The 19045-nt window shown below is 36.5% G+C and overlaps 1 protein-coding gene across 2 annotated transcripts in view; it reads right to left on the reverse strand.

The window, feature by feature from the left end:
• Window positions 1-3002: 3002 nt before the first annotated feature.
• Window positions 3003-19045, reverse strand: part of yrt (erythrocyte membrane protein band 4.1-like yurt) — a 48843-nt gene continuing 32800 nt past the window's right edge. Inside the window, exons 13-17 of one of the 2 annotated variants that reach the window (XM_083135220.1) lie at window positions 18841-19017; window positions 18323-18443; window positions 15190-15286; window positions 7243-7872; window positions 3003-4009 (exon numbers count right to left, since the gene is read on the reverse strand). In XM_083135220.1, coding sequence (XP_082991346.1) covers window positions 3803-4009; window positions 7243-7872; window positions 15190-15286; window positions 18323-18443; window positions 18841-19017 — 1232 coding nt within the window. In that variant the 3' untranslated portion in view covers window positions 3003-3802. The remainder of the gene's footprint in view (window positions 4010-7242; window positions 7873-15189; window positions 15287-18322; window positions 18444-18840; window positions 19018-19045) is intronic. The other variant, XM_083135221.1, reaches the window with a different exon arrangement.

The following is a 19045-nucleotide window of genomic DNA, read 5'->3' on the forward strand; positions in this document are numbered from 1 at the left end:
TAAGACCCATACTATGGAATATCACGATGGAGCCAATTCTGGTGGAGCTCCTGCACATGACTGACGTAGCTGATGTAGTTACATACGCTGATGACCTACTAATTATCTTCAGTGCCGACAATCGTAGAGACCTTGAAACGAAGACTAATAATGTTATGTTAAGGCTTGAAGAATGGTCATCGAAAAGTAAGCTAACAATAGCTACTGAAAAAACCCATCAGATATTGCTAAAAGGTAAACTACAGAGATCTCCAGTAATAAAGCTTGGAAATTGTTCCATTCGAGCTGCCTGAGCTGCCTTGGAAGTCAAGTACTTAGGAATATTAATCGAGAAACAACAGGGTTTTCGCTCTCACATAGTTAATGTCTTGACGAAAGCAAAAACCACTATGCATAACATTATGAGCATGGGTAACTTGGCATACCGGCTGCCTTTTGACATAGCAATGCTATAACAGAGCGGTGTTCGTGCCGACCGTTTGTTATGCATCCTCTACCTGGGCAATGATGACTCTCAACCAATATGTGAAAGTCAAGTTACGGGCAGCACAGAGGAATATCTTCTTGAGAATACTGGGCGCCTTTCGGACGTCCGCTACAGCTGCTGTAATGGTAATTGCCGGTGTTCTTCCTCTCGATTTTCAGGTTCAGAGATACACAGCCAGATACTGGCTGAGGAAAGGGCAGCATAATAAGATCCTAGCCCTTCTTGGTCAAAACCTCAACACATTTCAGGATATTGATCAACACTTAGAAAATGCCTGGAAGATGGAATGGGAACAGAATCCCGGTTCCGGACGTACCAAAGGATTTCTGCCGTTGGCGAAGATAATAACTAAAAACTCCTTCTTCCGACCATCAAAGGGTATTACTCATTTCATTGCAGGGCATGGCCCTTACGGTTCCTATTTAAAGAGGTTCGGACTAAGATCTGATGATAAGTGCCAGAAATGTGGAGTAATAGATACACCGGAACATGCCCTTTTAACTTGCGAGAAATTTGACGACGTTCGGCATCTGAGGATTAATTTAAGAGGAGGCTCGTTCCAGCAGATGGTGAGCTGCCAGCAGACCTTCAATATTGTCAACAAGCTTGCAGATATAATATCAAGCAATGAGGAATTCGAGTATAGAAGATCTGACCCCACAGAGAGAGATACCACTCTTGGTTCTACTATACGTAGGACTGTCGCAGTTCAGGATGTACCTAGGAGATCAACTAGGGTACTGAGATCAGCCATTACTGTGACCACTGAGGAAGATCATCAGCAAGAAGAGATCAGGTACGTTTCTTCATAACTTCCATTAGAGGTAAAAGCTGGAAGAACTCGAAGCAGATTCGTAGTGCAGAGCTGATTCCAACACGAGTGGATGCTGTGCAGCAGAAGACGACCAGGCACTCTCTAAGCTTCTGGGGGAATCTTAGTCCATTTTACATTATTTTATCTTCTGCATCTTGTGGTGGGCCTTCTTGGTCTGCCCGCAGTTCCCATCTTGTAAATTTTCTGTATTATTATATTCTCTCTTACTGTATATTATTCCCCACTATCTATTGTTCCTGGTGGTCTTCATTTCAAGGCCACTCCAGTTTTCTACGGGCCCCATTGGACCCTGAATTACTCTCTCTATATATTTTATGTATTATATATTATTTTATATTTATCATAAGAATCTTATTCTATATTAAACTTATGTATGCTTCTTGAAAACTTCTCTAGATTCTCAAACTCTAATTTCAAACATCTCGGTTTTATCTTAGATACAGAGTTTTATATTACTCGCTTATCTTCTTATTTAACCTTTTGTGTCCCAAGTATCTCGATCGATACCCAAAAGTAAGCCTCACGGCCCCAAGTATCTCGATCGAGACGCTGTGTCAAGGTCATAGTTTTTACGTTATAACTTTTCTATTTTTGGCTAGAATTTCGATTTTTTTATATATATATTGTTCCTAACACATGTATTTAATAGAAATGTTTCTTGCACCTTTTTTTTTTCATGAAAATGGAGGTGAAAAGGTGGGAAAGGGACTTCTCTTTTTTGAGTCTCTTTTCAAGGTCAAATTTTTTGCCGACAAAGGAAGACGGTCTTTGTTGTTCTAAAGCAATGCTTTTTCACTCCCGCCCGTTAACTGCATTCGAAGGAAACTTGTTTATCAGTATCCGATGTCAAAATGAAAGGGAAGACTGGTTGTTGAATCTGCATTGTGAGAATGGAATTTCAAAGCACGCTGAAGGAAACCTTTGTTTTTTTTAGCACAAGTGTCCACAAGTTGTGACAGGGGTTACCCTGCATTGTCTAAAAATAGAATTTCAAGCAGCAGCAAGAATCGGTGCTCATTTTTCACTGCATTCTAGCTTTTCGTCCGTGAATGTTGTGCGTAGGTGTCGTTTTGTGCCCAAGTGCGAGGACATTTTTTGGGTGAAGTGACAATTTTTTAAATAATTTTTGGGGGGGTTCTCCCTTCCTCCTCCATATATACGCCACATTTGCATAAATTTTGCATTTTGTCATTTTTTTCGGGGGGGGGGGGGGAGGGGGAATCTGTGATTCATTCTGCGTACAACGGTATATCTTTCATATCTCTAGGGCATTTAGTTTCTGAGCTATAGTCATTTCAAGGTACCGCTGCATTTTGAAGCTTGAATCAGTGGTGTGCCGAACATTCCTTTTGGGGGTACAACTCAAGTTACATTGGTCAAACGATAATAATGCAAATATTTTTGTGTTCCTTACATGTCAGCGATCATTTCCATGTGCATGTTGACACTGTCATGTACTTTTTTCTTGGGGGTAGGGTGGGGGAACCAAATTTTTTTTTCCCGAAATTTTGGAATTTTGAGAGTTAGCCCCCTAGGGTCTTGGGGGGGGGAGGGGGGATGGGCACCCCTGGTATAATGTGTATACTTCTTGAGGAATTTTGAGGAGGAACAAGTTGCCACTAGGGACAAATGCATTTGTTATGAAAGACTGGGGGGTAACAATGAATAAGCAGGCAAACATGTGTTTTTAATACTTTTATTTCACACTCAGAAATTCCTTACAGAATTAAGAAGTTCTTAATATATATGATTTAATACTTTCCTGCAAAGAAATTCCAACTAGAAAAAATATTACAGTCAGCTTCAAGCATGCATCTGTTAATAAATTCTGTTATAAAAAGTCTGGCAAGCTTATATATGACCTGCATTACTTGACATATTACTATGGAATATGTTAGCAAAACTTCGTAAAAGTAGGAAGTATAAAATATATGTTTTATATCACAAATATTCACAAACCAATGCATACTTTTCAAACAATACGTAATAATAATGTCAAAATTTAAAAGTTAATGAACAATAGGCATCCTTTAATAGGTAACATTACCTGGGAAGAGTTCTGCAACATTATTACAATGATGTATGCTCTACCAGAAGATCCGGATACAATAATTTTTCTTAAGAAATTATGAATTACTTCATAACAATAGTAACGAAATGATTTACTTCATAACAATAGTAATACTTTATAGAAAATTAAATGTACTGCAAGACATTTCCAATGCACAGCTACAACTCTATAACAGGACGTTTATAGATACTTACCGAGTAAGTATACAAAGAACCTGAACCAACTGAAATATTCATGGCACTAAGTAACTGCCCCAAAAGCAAATTGGCAGTTTCAAATTACAACAAATAAAATTAAAGGTACTTTATCTATCATATACAACATTTACAACTTAAATATAATGAATAAATGAACCAATGAGGAATGTAAATACAAGGGAATGCCAACATTCCATTGCTTATTTAAATTTTCATAGCTCGGTAGTAATAACAGTCTTTCTCTGGATGACGGACTTTTCGTGTTTGCTTGGAACTTCCTCCGGCACCAACCATGGTGACAACTGATTTAGACTGGAGGAGGAATTGGTGTGGTTAGCGGCAGGACTCTTGCTCTTCACACTGTTGATTCCTGTCGATATGGAATGTTTGGCGCCTTCAGCACTTGGAACTGTTTTCTCCTGCAAAGTAAAATGTAGTTTTCTGTTAATGGTAGTAACATAACTTAGTTTCTTCCTGTATATAGAAAAAATATTAATTTAATTAACTTACACACACTATGCCTAGGCAAATCATTATTACAAAATGATGAAATTTCCTTGTTTTTCCAGGTTTCCTTGAAAGGATTTGATATTTATCGACACGTAAAATGGGCCTTAGCCATTTTATCAAGTATAAATACAATATAATTACGAGGGTAGTTTGAAAAGTAAGGTAAACGAAGCAGAGATGGCAGAACCATAATCGAAATCGATGCATGATCAATAAGTTTGATCCCTCAAACGAGCCCTTGCAGAGTTTTAGCCCAGTGCGTTGTGAGGTTCTTGTTTATACAATGATTTCCCTGGTCTGCAAAATAGCTGTTCACAGCACGAATCACCTCGTTATCGGAAAATCGTTGTCCTCCGAGCCATCTGCGAGGTTAGGAAACAAATGGAAGTCAGAGGGAGCTAGATCAGGGTAATAGGGTGGATGATCCAACAATTCGAACTTAGGTTCATGGATTTTAGCCATGGAAACCACTGACATGTGAACAGGTGGATTGTCCTGGTGGTTTTGCACATTTTTGAAAGCGCGTCACCTACTTCGTGTGATCAAACAATAACCTCACAACGCACTGGGCTGAAACTCTGCAAGGGCTCGGTTTGAAGGATCAAACTATGGACCTTGAAGTAATTCTTGAAGCTTTCCTGGCGGCAAATGATGAAGTTCTCTCAGGACATCAGCCAGGTGATTTCTGAAAAGGCTTCCGAGCTTTCGAGAGCTAACGTGACTCTCATCTTCAGGGATTGGACCTTGCATCAATTTCGATTATGGTGCTACCGTCTCTGCTTCATTTACCTTACTTTTCAAACTACCCTCATATGCTAAATTTATTTTAAAATAAGTTTCTTCTACGAACTCACCAAGTGTACAGAGCAATTAATTATCTCTGGATTACAAGCAATTATTCATATCTTCCACAATTCTTCAGTGACAACTTGTCTAAAGGCAATAAAAAACTTATCAAGTTCTATGTTGCATATGAGCACACATCCTATGTAACTTTTACAAAATCATGTTAAACCAAGGTCAAGGCAACAATAATATCAGAAAATGTTAGTTCAAAATTTGAATGCACATGCTTGCCAATAGAATTTCAGAGTACAAGTACTGCAAAATGTGCAAAAAAGGGGTTTCCTTTAGCCTTTTGATTGTTGCATATGTGAATCTAAGAAATTGGCATCATAAGGTTTCTAGTTTTAATTTTACATTTCTGAAGTGTTCAAATATAGTACCAGTATCAGGTACAGCAAGACTGTGGCCCAATCAAGACATATCTAAACAAACAAAAAGAGAAACAATACAATACTAGATGGGAATGCCACTGGAAGTTCCATACCTGAACTCTCTGGTTAACTATGAAGCAGTAATTGGCAGGGTAAGATCACTTATCAGCATGTTCTATATTTTTCCACATAATAATTAATATCTGTGATACATATGTATATAGGATCCACTTCACTTTCCCATTTATTTTCCTCACATTCCCTAACTTTTTCAGGAATTCCAGCTGTTTCTACATAACTTCTACACCACTTTGAAATAAACTTACTGTGTTAAATCTTCAAGCTGTTGAAAGGATTAAAATTGATTGAATTGAAATAATAAAACAAACATTAAAACAATGATTGAAAAATTATTAATATTACAAAATGTAACTTGCGTAACTTCAGAGAGCCTTATTTCTGAGGTTTCAAGATATAATGCAAGTAAATTTTCCTGATGAAAGGGGAGATTCACTTAAGCTGTTCAGAAATAAGCTACTTTAATTACAAAGCTAAATTTTATAATATTAAATAATAATCCTGTATAATGCAAACTAAGACAAAGAAAGGTAAATTGTTGAGGAAGTATTCATATTTAAAAGATTCAAACTTTTCCCTCCTAAGTTGTAACTTCATTCATGGTGTACTCAATCTTCCTGATAACTCAAGAGGCAGAAATGCAACATATTATAACCGAACTAGAAAGAGAGGTCAAATTAGAAACTGTTCAGGACTAATATTTGCAACCATATGATATTACGTATAAAAGGGTCACAGTGAAGCAATTTACAAAAACCTAAGTGTGAAAATCTAAAAGCCATGGTCCCAGTTACAAAGGGACTACATTTCAAGTAAAAACCTCTGCCATAGTAAATTGATGTTTTTATTTAACCCTGACTTTATGTTAATTTCCTTATCTACGATTTCAAAGTTGGTGAAAACATGTTGAATGTTATGAACGTAATACATATGCAAGAAATACATAAAATGTGCAATGCCTACAAAATGGGAAGTTAAGTTGCCGTAAACAAGTACAGCACAAAATATTTATCACACTATCCTGTGTCCAGTAAACTACCAACATTTAATTCAATTCTTTATGCATAGTCAAACTGATGCTATAAACAAATGTCACAAAAAATGTGGACTAAAAAATAATTGCCATATTAAGCACACAAAAAAGCACCACAGTTTTGACTAATGCTAAAGCAGAACATTTTTCTCGAAAGCATTGCCAACTACTGTGCAAAATTTGGTAAACAGAAAACCATAAAACTGAAAAGTCCAATTCAACACATGTATTGAAATTGACATTAAAGCCACACTCAAATAGAAGCAATCAACAATTAACACAAAAGCACTATAAGAATTATTCTTCTTTTCACCCCCCTGCCCTGGACACATTAAGAAGTGGTGGTACTTAATGGCATATGATGTGTGATGTGTTTTGATTATATTACAATAAAAAAAAGGATACACGTCCATTAGTCATACAAAAAGAAACTTATTGTCTAGGCCCTTAGTGTTAAGAAATAATTTTAGCACAGACATTGTACCTAACAGTAAAAATAAGAATATGAGTAAATCCTTACACCTGGGGATGGTCCACAATACCTCATTCATCATGCATGTACTAAGAACAAGGTGCATCTGTCAAAATTAACATATACGAACTGTTCATCTATGTATTAGTGAATCATCTTGCACCTGGTTGAACTATACATCTCTCTTCTACCAAAAATTAAATTAGTTCAAACAAAATTGTGAACATTATATACAAATGTAAGACAGGCCTGAAGTTCAACTACTTAACAACCACCTACCAACTGGCATGCACATTCAACTGTCAACATGCATGGTGCCATATTAAGAAGCCTCTCACTTACTCTAGAAACAGTCATCGGCCCTTGGGGTAAACCTCCCTCCACCGCAGGGGACTTCTCCACAGTTTTAGGGGAGTGTTTCTTGACAGGAGATGAAGGCTCGGGAGATACGCTGGTGGGCAGCGATGCAGTGTCATTAGAAGATTCGGATATTATAGATTTGTCTCTACTAAAGGAAATGCCGTTAGTCAGCTGTTCCTTTTGTGCGAAAGGGTTGGAAGAGTCAGCCGAGAGAAACGGGTTGGATTTGTCTGAGAATTCCATGTGAAAAGGGTTGGTCGACTTGTCCTCTCTTGGCGTGGCCCTCACGTTAAAAGGATTGAAAGGGTTATAGTTGCTGGCGGTGTCCGCAGCACCAACTGGAGATTCTGGAGGGCTAGTCTTGGAACGTGTGTGTGAGTGTGCTGCGGTGGGAGAGGTAGGGTGTAATTTACTTTCGGAGGGCAACTTCACCCTTTCCAACTTCCCCCGGTCGTTCCAAGAGAAATGGGTGACAGAGACCGGAGTACCCTGAGTGTAGTGGACGGATTGTTCTGTGCCCTTTCCTTCTGCTCCTTGACCAGTACATTCTGCAGCACCTCCTGGTTTGGTAACATTAACACCCCCTAAAGACAGGGTGAGTTTGTCACCTCCCTACACCACCCAAATAAAACAAGCATTAGTATAAAAACAAAAATGGTAAAAAAATCATTAAAATAATCTATAATATAGCTGCTGGCTACATCAGCAAGCAAAGCAATGCAATTATATAATGTAAAAAAAAATTGCACTCTACCTGCCTTAGTATGGTAAAACCAGAAGGATATACAAAGCACAATCACAAACATAATACAAGAAATAAACCTCTAGTGTTCAAGTTTCTGTGTGTGTACGAAAAAAGTTTCAAATGCAAGTTAAGCTATGACTAAATAACGCAACAAAAGCTACTGAGAACTGACATTTTTCCACAAATAAAATAATGAATTAAAGAGATCTGACATTCAGTTTAAAGTAGTAATCTCATGATGGACATAATGGTGTGACTGCACACATACACACAAACTCAAAGCGCAACTACTGTACTGTAGAAAGATACCTGGATGTGTAACCTCGGACAGGTACATCACAACTCAACAATGTAAAAGCAAACAAAGGGAAAGGACCCACAATATTCTATAAACAATGTAAGAAATTAACAGATCGTTCAAAAAATTATAAGCAAAGTAAAAATAACTAAATTAAACAAAGGCCCATTTCAGTTCACCTACTTGTCTCTGAATTGAAGAATGTGTGTCAGTTCTCACTTTTGTTGCAGCATGAATGAAACAGAATGTGAACATTTTAAGAACCATATCGTCGGTCCAATGACATAACGACGTTTCTCATTTTTTTGCGAAATTGAGTTATTAACATCGTTGTGATCATACCGGTGCCCTGCATCACCTGGCAAATCGGCGTAACTCAAATCCAATTAATAAGGAAGTAATGAATATTTTTTTATTTTGCGTATCTCAATTTGTTAAAAATTTTGGTATGACATAGCGGCGTATCTTGAATTCCGTCGTTATGTCAGATAAAGTAAATCCTAAACTGTTTCGCAATTTGGCGTATCTCTTTTTGCTTACAGCAGAAAAATGCAATAATCGGGGCCAATACACTCACAAAGAGGAAAATAAAGCAATGCAGAAATGTATATTTCGGTGTTTACAAATCAGCGGTCACAATCTTAACAATAGCGAAATGGTCTAACAAAGGATAAGGAAAAAGAGGTAAAATGAATTGTTAGAAACCTTTTGTTGATGTCGAAAATAGCACAATTTAACATTAGCGGCACGGTTTTTCAAAGAAGGATCAAAGCTGTATATTAAGCATTGTTTGTAACCTCTGTTAGGCAATATGCAACATTGTCAAAATACTCTCAAAGCTTTCAACTTGTCCCGATCATTTTGAGATCAGCAACCTTATGAATAAGATGGACGTCTTAGTGCTCTGGGAAGATGGCTCAAGAAATATTGTTCCATCAAGAGCTACACGTGATCGGAAAGAGGAAAAATAACATCAAAGCTGGGATATCTGTAAAATTTTACTGGCCTCCAAAAAGGAAGTGGTACAAAGGGACTGTCATAGAAACATTGAATGAAGAATCTGCCGTATCATCTGACGAAGATGTACTTCTGTCTTATCTGCTGAAGAAGAAGGACGATGTATCATCCCCTACACAAGAACAGGACGAGAGTGACTTTGATGCTGAAAGTGAATTTCTTGAAGATGTCAGTGACTCGGATGATCCAGATTATTTGCCAGGAAAATCGCAACATTGTGAAGCAAGAAGATGCAAGGATGAGTCTTCTCCTCATGTTCCAAATGTCACATCCTGCTTTGCTGGGATCATTTCGTTCAACATAATGACTGCACATTACACAAGAAACGGGGCGTTATTGACAATTCAAAATGTGTGGTAAACAAAGTGCAGGATAACAATTCTTTAATATGTGATAGCAATGCCATCACTAGAGACCACATTGCAACAAATCCTGAAAGTTTATGATGTCGACGGATCACCAAAAGAAGGCTCTACTACAGTTTCTAGAAAAGGAGGGAAGAAAAATCTGAGTAAGAAGTTACGTAATGAAGGCTATGAATACTTCAGTTCAACTACAGGGAAGGTTGTTAAGAAAAGAAGATTGCTGAAACACCCTTGCACAGGCTGCACCCACAAAGGAAAAAAATGTTATGTACTGAAGAACAATGAGAAATCACGAATAATTATTTTAAATGGATTTTTCGATCTTGGAAACTTGCAACGTCAAAGGGAGTACGTAGCACGACACATTGATGTAGAAGACACGAGACAAAAAACCACAAAACAAGCATCAAGACGTACGAAAACACAATTTTACTATCTTTCCCTGGATGGAACAAGGCTGGAGGTTTGCAAGAAGATGTTTTTGAATACTCTTGGAATCAGCGAACGATTTATACGTACGACAGTGAACATAGCAATAAGAAAGCAATAAGTAAGACTACAGTGACTTGTTTGGCCTCCCCGATGGCGCAGTGGTAGCGTCGTCGTCTTGTAATCAAGGGGTCACGGGTTCGATTCCTGGTGGAGGCACATAGTGGTTCGGATCCCACTTTAAATTGTAGGTCCTGTCCCAATTAGCCTTACTGTGCATAAAGTGGACTTAAAACAACAAATCAATTAAATACAGCGACCTGTTCTGCTGTTTTTGATCTGCAACAATTTATTCACTTGCCTATGTCGAACCACTCATCCGTGTTCTACAACAGACATCTGGCTAACTACAACTTCCCTGTAAATGAACTGAACACGAAAAATTGTCATTGTTTCATGTGGCATGAAGGGATCAGCAAGCGTGGATCATGTGAAATAGCAACATGTCTTTACCAGTATCTAATGAAAGTGGACCAAGAGAAGAATACAGTTCACTTATATGCTGACAGTTGTGTTGGCCAAAACAAGAATAGGATTGTGGTGGCTGCGCTTATGCATGTAATGCTAAAAGCAGAGAATATAAAATAAATTGTGCTCAGATTTTTTGAACCTCATCATGGGCAAAACGAGTGAGACACTGCGCACAGTGCAATCTCCAGATCGTTACGGAAAGTTGGAGATATATTTGCCCCCTCTCAACTTGTACCCATCATAAAACTAGCCCGAAGAAACCATACATCGTGTACACAATGCAGAAGGAAGATTTTCTGAATTTTAAGGCAATTGCTGAAGATCTGAGGCTTTTCCAGCTTAAGAAGACCGATGATAGTATTAAGTTCAGTTGGAAAGATATTCATGAACTACGATTGCAGAGCAACAAGCCAAATACTATCTACGTAAAAACAAGTTTACTGCAAGAGAATCCCGCAAAAATTGTAGTAAAGAGATGTAATACTAAAGATATAGCTGCGAGAATGACACCTCCATTGAACAAAGAATTTGTGAAAATAGAGCAAGAGAAATATAAAGATTTATTGTCAATGTGTGAAGGTCCTTTTCCAGTTGTTCTAGACAGTGACTGCAAAAACTTTTATGCAAATTTGAATCACTGAATCTGTTCTCCACTCTATTCCACAAAAATGTTTTATTGATGTTTATGTAATGTAGCCAAATTATCTCCTAATGTTGTACTCTTGTTATGTAGTAATTTTGCATGTATAGCTTTTTAATTGTACTTGTAGTGAAGAGTTTTGTAATTTGTACACATACTTAAAGCATGTAAATCTACAGATCTTCAAAATAAAAATAACCATTCACTTTAAAAAAAAAGCGTCATGAACAATAAAATCATATATATTTTATAGTTTTGCTCACATTTTGACTAAAAAAGAAGATTTCTCAAATCATGATGCTGTAACTTGATACTAATTTGCATGGCGTATCTCAAAGATATTTCTGTATGAGTAATTATTTTGATCTGACATACCGACGTATGTCAAGAAAATATGAAATTTCAAGCACGTAACACAACACATGTAACATTCAACTACACTATTTTACAGCAGAAACATAATACAATTTAATGACAAAACAAAAATTGTTATGGGGTAAATAGTTTTCACACAAACATCTACGAAAGTGTGTGCGAAAACGTTTCTTGCTTCTCCTGAAAAGTTGGAAAAAATTAGATAGGTCGTTATGTCATTGGACCGACGATATGTTATATGCAGACTGTGTAAGAAAGCAACCAACAAAATAAAATGTATGCTCCTTACTTCTCCAAATAAGACATTACAATAATGACAATTTACAATAAAGTTGTCTTGTTTTCTTAAAAAACACAAATGCTTCATATTTAACTAACATGCAAAAAAGAAATTCCTGCAACTGTCTTGTGTGATGTACATTCAACAAATAATTTATGCAAAAAATATGCACTGGAATAACTAAAGTGCGTTAGAAATGTTATATTCTCAATGTACGGTGTCTGAAAATTTTCTACTCTTTTTTTGCAAAATTGTGCACAAATATGTTACCTGCATTGTTTTATCTGAATATGTAGAAGTATTGGTAGAGTATATTTACAAAATCCTTGACAAAATAAAGAAGGAATACACACTATATAGTTCACATTTACATGGTAAAAGAAGAAAAAAGCTATAAGAATTGTAATTTTTGTTAATTCCTATTATTTGAAACAATGTTTAAATTAATGAAATCATGGAAAATATAAAGAACAAAAAAGTAAGGAAATGTATGAAAACGGATTGAAAAGCTATTTAACAGAATAACACAATGTGCAAAGTGAACATTTTGATTACTGGAGAATAAACACTGCAATACAAAATTCCCCTTGGCCACATATATATACACAAAGTGTATCGTAAGTAATGGTGCAAACTGACATAGTTGAAAGTACACGATAATAGAAGCAAAAAAGTCTCAGTGAACATGAGTCTGAAAATGAGCCGTTTTTGAGATAATTGCGAATGTGTGGTTGCAAGCTGCCCCCGACTTCATTGTTTGTGAACGTCGTCCTAGTTCGTAAAATGCTAATAATACAGTAAGAAAAGTCATTGGAGATCTCAATTGAATATTCTACTTACATTAACAAACGTTAGTATGTTACATGTCACAATTACTGTACACTCGTACGTGTTAAAGGAGGTGTTCAAAGTGTCGTCCTTGCATCTGGATGCAATACTGTATGCGATTCTGCATTAAGTTTTCAATTCTTTCGAACACACCTAGTTCATTTCGAAATTGGTCACAAGCATTGTACAATTCTGTGTACTGATTTTATCCATCCTGTTTGATTACAACGCCACCTCTCGGAAATATTCTGTTTTGTCAACAAAGAGCAAACCTCGGAACGTGCAAGCAGTAAAGCACTCTGTGTTTACAAAATTCAATCAGTGATAGCTTCTAACCACACATTCGCACACATTATTAGCATTAACTAGGACGACATTTACAAGCAATGAAGTCAGTGGCCACTCTAACCACATAATCGCAATTATCTTGAAAACGGCTCGTTTGCAGACCCATGTTAATTGAGATTTTTTTGGTTTTATTATCGTGTACTTTCAACTGTGTCAGTTTGTGCAATTATTTATGATATGCCCTTTATACACAAATGTAGTGAATTTATTCCAACCTCTTGAAATAAACAGCATTTTCCTAACCTATGTCTTATTAAACATCAAGTTATATCCAGATCTGCCTGACCTGCATTAGCCACTGCTTTCTATTAATAAAATTATACATGCAACATAAACTTTCCAATGAACCTCTGGAAGACACACTTGATCAGGAATTGCGTTCATACTAATAAAACCAAAAACATGGCTGTCTTTATCATTTCTATACTGATTTTAAACACCAGAGCCTGGATATCAAGTAATTCAAATATTTACAGGAAGCAAAATAAACCAGATTGCATATCAAAACTGCACATTAGTATCTAATACATGCATTCTTGACCTGGTCATTTCTAACGTATGGCATCATGCTGGAGCCATAAACTGAATGGAAGGGATAAGTTATTGTATCATATTTACAATGGAATTGCATAATATTGAAAAAAAAACTGCATTGCAACAGCAGGAAGGACTAATCTACAGATCTAAGCCTAAGTGTTTTGTCTGAATTTGGAAGAATGTTTTTCTTGAATGTATGTATTGCTTGCATTGTAGAATTATTTATTCATTGTACAGTTCTTACTTACTGCATTGTTATAACTGTAACATCAATGAAACAAGAATAAATAATAAATGTTTGATGAAGAGGGCCTGTGTTCTAAACAAAATGTTATATTAAAAATTGTGTTTATGTGCTTGTAAGAAGCATAAACTGCAAGATAAATAACAATACAGCTGCTATATTTTTTTAACCTCGTGTTAGGGAAACATGTAGGAGGTGTAAAGTAAGGTTGCAACATTCTGAATTTCAGAGTGGATGAATTGGGTGTGATCAGCAATACGATACAGCAACTCTGCCTCTAGTTTCCCTCTGGCTACCAAAACAAATGTTGGGTGGAATGCTCTCAATTTACACATATACATGGTGTTCCAGAAATCTTGGTGCACTTTTAAGAGTTAATAATACATACATACATGTTACGCAAACATTTGAAAGCTCAACTTACATTAGCTTTGTAGATTTGGTTACTGATTTAATAACTGAATGGAAAACGGTAAATGCAAAAGAAAAGTATCAGTCAGCTGAACTTTACTGTCAGAACAGTTGCGACTTCATTAAAGCATTCTTAATTGTAAATTTCCGCACTTGAAAAACTTGGCTTTCAAATGTTCTTTTATCACATTAAAATCCTGCAACATATATAAAGGGTGTCAAAAAAAAAACAAAGGTAGAGAGAACAGAATAAATATTGCAAGAGATTTAATCATGGAAATGAATAGTGCAGAGGATGCCATTACATATACATACCGCTGAAGAGATGGGTAGGTTTATTAGGATTGCATCCATCCCTTTCTAAGCAAACATTTCTGAAGTTGTTGAGGCTCATCATCCTGCATAGCTTGAAGTAACATGCCCACATGAATCTGGGTGATTTCCTCAAGATTCTTTCGACTCGACCTGCTACAACTGAAGAATCCCTGATTCCTGGGACATGTCCCTCGATGACTGTAAAAATCGTTGCTTAGAAAATGTCATCATCTACTGGACGTAATCTTCAAGAAATAAATATACCCATCTCTTCAGCGGTATGTAACTCTGCACTATTCATTTCCATGATTAAATCTCTTGCAACTATTTATTCTCTTCTCTATACCTCCGTTTCAAAATGTCCCATCTTTTTGAGGCACCCTTCACATCATAAGATATTACGTTTTAAAAGTACAGAGCTGACATCTGTTAGCAAGTAAAATGTGACAAAGCTATTAATATTAATTTTGGAAAAGTGTGCTTGCTCCTCTCAGTCTTCTTCAGTGAATCAAAGGAAACTCACACTATACCAGATAGAAATGGAGAAAGTACTTAAGAAAACTCACCACTGATACGAAAGTTGCACTCAAAGTATCTAAAGGCTCTTTCCCTGCCTCTATCTGATTCTTACATGCTTGATTTTTGCTGCGTGGAAAGGTTTCACTGAAATGAAACGTACGCATGTTTCACATCAACACACTGCATAACAACAACACAAAAAGCAAACTAACATGCACAATGACCACTGGAATATGAAGCCACAATTGTACCACAACCCAAAATCTAACTGTGCAAGGTATTCACCATAATACAATAACAACCCACGGCGCAACAACCTGTGAGGGCCAGGGTCCACTGCCAGCCCCACTCCCACCTGCTGAGGGGGGAGATCATACATGCAGTTACGGGGTGACGTGTGGTCGGCATGACAAACAAATCAATCGTCATTGTAGGTTTTTCATGACCGTGTTGGGGAGTGGCAACTGGTCGAAATCTCAGGAGAAAAGTTTTTACACTCCCCCCCTCCCCAGGGGAATACAACCAGTGGGCAACCCATAGCCTGACATCTTACACTGCACGGCCACAGTGCATAACAAGGTATTCAGTACAGTACAAATAAAACTAAAGTAGTTGTTTTTTCCTGGAAAAGATCTAAAACTGTTGACCATATTTCCACTACATATCCAAAAATGCCTTTGCTATGTAGGTGGTAACATTGAAGGAATGTAGTGACCACACACAGGAATATCATGAGGGAGAAAGGCCCATCTTTTTTAAACTTTGGAGCAGTAATACTACTCTTCATTCTAACAGAGCCACCCTCCTCAAAAAGTCTGCAGCATAAACTTTTTCAAAACATTTCCTCTACAACAATCAACATTGCATGCACAAGTTTCAGCAAAAAGAATGTAAATTATCCTACAATTTCTACAATAAAGTATTATTTTCCTAGTCGAGTATCCACTTAAATACATGCAACACATCAAGTTGCTCACTTTCAAAAGTATCAAATTACAACTTTTTAGCTATCCAGATGTTTCCTGGTAAACCTTAACTTTCAATTGAACTAGCTACATGAAATAACTTACGGTACACAAGATCTTAACTTATTGAAAATAGTGGTGCAATCAGAAATCACACCTGGATCTTCAGCAATCTGTACCAATACTCCCAATGATTTAATTTCCTAATAAGTAAATCAAAAATTTGTTTAACTCTTTCGCTGCAGCAAGCGACTTCAATCGATTTCCTACGATATGCCTAACTTATGGAAAAGCAACTTCAATCGAATTTGAATATTCTTGTCGCTGCTGGTGTCGAGCGAAGTTGACCCATAAGAAAAGCATTACCAGAACATGCTTCCATCTAGTCTCTGTCATTTGAACTATTTTTGAAGGAAATAACTCTATTTGGTTCTGAACAAATAAAAAACATGTACATGCCACTATATGCATGTAAACAACAATGGCAATGAGGATCATTTATCTTGCTAAGTGGGTGCCCAAGATTTTTGAAAGAGGGTGAGGATACATACATTTTTTTTAGTAGTCAGCCCTCATTTTGCTATTTCTCCCTTTTCTAACATTCTCTTTTTCAGGAATGATGGACCAAAAGGAAGGATTATAAGCCCTACCAACCCCCTTCCCAGCTCCCCATCTCCTTCAGCACGCCACTGTATCCACTTCAATAACAATGAAAATCTAAGAGTAACTCCCGACTATGACCTTTTCTTCAAAGAATAAGGATAAAATTCATATCAGTACTTCAGAATATTTTTCTTTACAAATTTATGCAATTCTGAAAATTTCCCCAAAAAACTATGAAGCAATCAGTGTGCCAAAATCCCGCAGCAAAAGAGTTAATAGTGCTACTAATAATAAGATATATATAATGCACAATGATATCAAAGCATTGAACATGGCAGAAATATAAAGAACAAGAAATGAAAATATAGGTTGGGAAAAAATAGAAGCTTGAAGAAACAACCATACAACAGATCCATGAATTCAAGATGTAAGAAAGTAAACAAGGTAGAAAAAAAGAGTAAAAATTTAAGATAGTACCAAAATTATTTTATTTACAATTTTGAATGAAAGCTAATAACTAACAGTGCAAAATATGTTGAAGAAGAGGCAAACATTAAAGCTGCAAGCTAAAAAATTACAGGTACATTAAATACACATCTACATAAAAGTACTTGGCTGTACAAAAGAAGCAATACAGTTTTAACCAACACATATTTGTCCACAAGCATTTCCTTGTTCTTTAAGCTTTTTATTCAATCAGAATACACATTGTGTAGAGAAATGAACTATTTTCAGCATCTCGTACAGTTAAGTAATTACACTTTATACATCTTAGAACAGAACAATAAAGACTAAAAGATAATTCTTGTGTCCTGCATGCCACAGGAAGATACACAGGAAATATGCCAAGATCAATTGCCTCACATTCTGTTTCGGTTGATGATCAAGGTGTGGCTATCCAGCACCAACCATACCCTGTCGACATTACTTCAATATGGCAATCATTTGAATTGAGCAACCTTGGAGGAGGAAATCTAGTGTCCCTTCTACAAATGTTAAATTAGAGATGAGCCAATTCGAAAATTTGGCAGATACCGATAAATTGCCGATATGAAATTTATTGATACCAATAACCAATATTCTACCGATCTGATATAAAATTCCAATTGGTTCATTTACCTCCCTAAAATGTATGCTCCAATTGAACCAAGCTTTTGTAATGCACAAGAAGCTGTATATTAAGACACTTACTTTCAAAAAAGTACAGAATGGATATTGTGTTTATGTCAATGAAAAATATAAAAAAACATATCAGCCGAAATCGATCCCATCCCTATGTTAAATTAACTAACTGAGTGGGAAATTACCGTATCTGGAATAAATATAAGCACTATCTTTCAACTTCTCACTTCAACGATTACAGTCTAGCCAAGATAAGAATGTCCCCGGAAAACTTGCAAACTAAAGTGCACGGTCATTTGTTTTCCCCTCTTGCTTCCCCTTCTATAGTGCGTGAACCATGCAACTACAGTGCTACAGCGGCATTCATATCTTGGTCAAGCTGTACAATGCGAACCCAATGCAAAAATTTAAAACAGCAGCTAAATTTGTAACGAACACGAGTATCTAACTTCATTAACAATCACAAGTTTTAATTTCTAAGCACACATACCCATTTACAAGATTCTTGTCACCGAATGGTCCATCAGTAACATTGGACATCTTGCAATCATCCTTGTTATTAAGCTCGACAACTAAAGAAGGTGACTTCTTTAACTCCTCTTCTACCTTGGCTGAAATGAAAATAGACGAGCGTGAATTTCTAAAACAAGGTTACGCTCAAAGCCACACTGTAGGTACAATTTCAACCTTTCCACAATTAAATCAAAACGACTTGTTTTCATTTGTGATTCAGTAAAAGTACAAATGTTTGCAGAGATATGAATTGGTATGATTCTCAATATAGTAAAGGGGTGGAATTTTACTAATTTATTTAAATTTAAATATGGAACAAAGCACTTAATAAAATAATATTTTGTTTCAAACATGCTCTAAATGCTTGAATTTAAACAAGCTGTTAAAGTAATGTACATGCAGCTTAAATCTCCACCAACCACCACAAAACATGAAAAAGCATTCATAAAAGCTTTTATGCTTGAAATTGTGCACCACTAAACACGACAAACATACCTTTCAGGATGTTGCACTTCAGCTGCTCAGGAGGTAGGGGCCTAGCCCCACCCAGACTCAGGTACTTCGAATTCTGATTATTTGGGACGGAATGCCCTTCTTTTCCGGTTACCAATACATTTGTAACCGAGCTAGGAGAATCGACAGTCTTTAATTTTGATGGTCCAGTGTCCAATTCTGAGGCAAAAAGAATAATAGTTATATG

The sequence above is a fragment of the Lepisma saccharinum genome, chromosome 14, assembly GCF_977018435.1.
Source record: "Lepisma saccharinum chromosome 14, izLepSacc3.1, whole genome shotgun sequence".
Taxonomy (NCBI): Eukaryota; Metazoa; Arthropoda; class Insecta; order Zygentoma; family Lepismatidae; genus Lepisma; species Lepisma saccharinum.